General features: G+C 43.9%; 1 protein-coding gene across 1 annotated transcript; it reads right to left on the reverse strand.

Annotated features, from left to right (window-relative positions):
• Positions 1–228: 228 nt before the first annotated feature.
• On the reverse strand, positions 229–1,392 carry LOC128745637 (uncharacterized). Its single transcript, XM_053842710.1, has 2 exons — positions 1,025–1,392; positions 229–958 (listed from the first exon to the last, which is right to left on the reverse strand). The coding sequence occupies exons 1-2, from the start codon at positions 1,390–1,392 to the stop codon at positions 229–231; spliced, it is 1,098 nt and encodes a 365-aa protein (XP_053698685.1).
• Positions 1,393–1,855: the final 463 nt, after the last annotated feature.

Raw genomic sequence — 1,855 nt, forward strand, 5'->3', positions numbered from 1 at the left:
AAAAGTTTGCTAGTGATATTAAAAAAATACGTAACCGACACGGTTTCCGATTCTTCGATGTTTAGAACTTTATTTTTTTCATCCTACTAATATTTACACTATCACGTTTTGTTTTCGATCTTGGTAACTCGAAACAATATTAGTCAGCGAACATACGATTACACTCTCACTTTCACGCGATTACTTCTTTATACAAAAGCTACGATTTCCACGCAAGCTCTCCACTCGCTACTGTTTTTCTGCCTTTATGTCCTTATCGTTGCTTCGGTATTGCGAGTAGCCCTGATAGGCCTGCTCATCGGCAAACTTTACACCACCGGCCTTCAGATCCGAACCATCACGGTAGTAATTGCCATAGGGACCGGCAAAGTTCGGTTCCGGACGCGAGTAATGGCTCTGATAGGGTTTAAACGGGTTGTAACTGACCGAGCCGATTCCTTGTGGGGAATACTGCGGTTGGTAATTGTTTGCGAACAAATCATTTGTACAGCAGCTTTGATTCGGCCGGAACAACTTCAGGTAACCGATGATGCCGGGAATTATGATTGCAGCAAAGCCGAGAAGTTTCTTAAAACTGGCCAAGCCCAATATGACTGGCAGGAAGAATAAAAGTTTCAGTTTGAAGATTTTCAAAATGATCAGCAGTGGAATGAATATCTTCTTCAGTCGATGACGTGTGAAAAGAGGGGCTTTCTTATCTTCGATGACGTCGATTTCGTCGGAAATTTCATCTATGAATCGAGCCGAGTAGCGACCACCTTCTGTGAGTTCTTCCGGAATTTCAAACTCTAGGGCCGTGGATTTGATAAAACGCTCAAGCTGACGGAGTCCAAATTTATACAGCTGGTCCCACTCCGAATCCAGCTGGCGAGGTTCTTCGGAGTACTCGAATCCTTCGTATTGTAGGGAGCGAACTTGAGTTTCCGGTAGTCGGACGATTCGAGCTTCTGATGTTAACCTAACAATAAAAAGAATGTCCAGTATTAGTGAAACTTAACCATTATTTCATCTTTAGAATACTTACTGGTAAACATCTTTTGCAAAAAAGTCGGTGAATGTATTGAGGGCTTGTGATTTGAAGCAATCAGCAAGTTCTCCATTCAGACACTGAGCGTTCGTCCGGCCTAAGTATGGATCCACATTCTGGCCTGTACCCAAACCGACAAAATCGAGCAAATGTTTGCCTTGCCGACGGCCTTCGCCTGTCACCGGATTAACTACGGGTATTTCGGAAGATTTTCCTTCAACTGGATGCGCTAGGGCAGCATCCGTTTGATCCGGCAGTTTTATTCCGTCACTGGATGTCAAAACCACTAGTTTCAACAAGGATGCCACTAAAAATGCCCACCGTAGATCAAGCACTTGCCGACGATGGTTTATCAAGAAACCCATTTCTGTAAAGAAAGAAGAAGCACAAGTATTTTCATTAGCAAAACATAATTGAAATGGAATTTTCCGAAGCTGCGATTTAAGAGCGAACAATCTCTCGATCCATTACATTTTCACGTTTCCAGCAAACCGCGCTCGAACTAGCTAGCCATCAACCAACTAACTAAACAGCTGCCAACGAAAAAAAAAAGGTACATAACTTGGAGCCCCAACAAGCGAAAGAAGATGATTACTTTAATAAGCCGGCGCTCTTCCCTTCCCCCGCGGGCTGTTAAAAGTGCATTGCTCTAAATCGGACCATTTTTTGCTCTTCCCGGCCGTAGTTTTGCAGCTGGTCGAGACATCGTTTGCATTCGAGTGAGTGGAAATTTAGTGCAGGAGGGCAAATCTGCCAGTCTGGGTGCTTCGGTTGTTACAATTTGTCTGTGCCGGTTGTACTCTGGGCCATGACATTTCTTGTTGTTAC

The sequence above is a fragment of the Sabethes cyaneus genome, chromosome 1, assembly GCF_943734655.1.
Source record: "Sabethes cyaneus chromosome 1, idSabCyanKW18_F2, whole genome shotgun sequence".
Classification (NCBI taxonomy): Eukaryota; Metazoa; Arthropoda; class Insecta; order Diptera; family Culicidae; genus Sabethes; species Sabethes cyaneus.

What these genes read in the sequence shown, in the direction of transcription:
- LOC128745637 (XM_053842710.1), bottom strand. Translation starts at nt 1,392, where the DNA reads ATGGGTTTCTTGATAAACCATCGTCGGCAAGTGCTTGATCTACGGTGG. An exon ending in TTTGCAAAAGATGTTTACCA is followed by an intron (nt 959 to 1,024) that starts GTAAGTATTCTA and finishes TTTTATTGTTAG; the next exon opens with GTTAACATCAGAAGCTCGAA.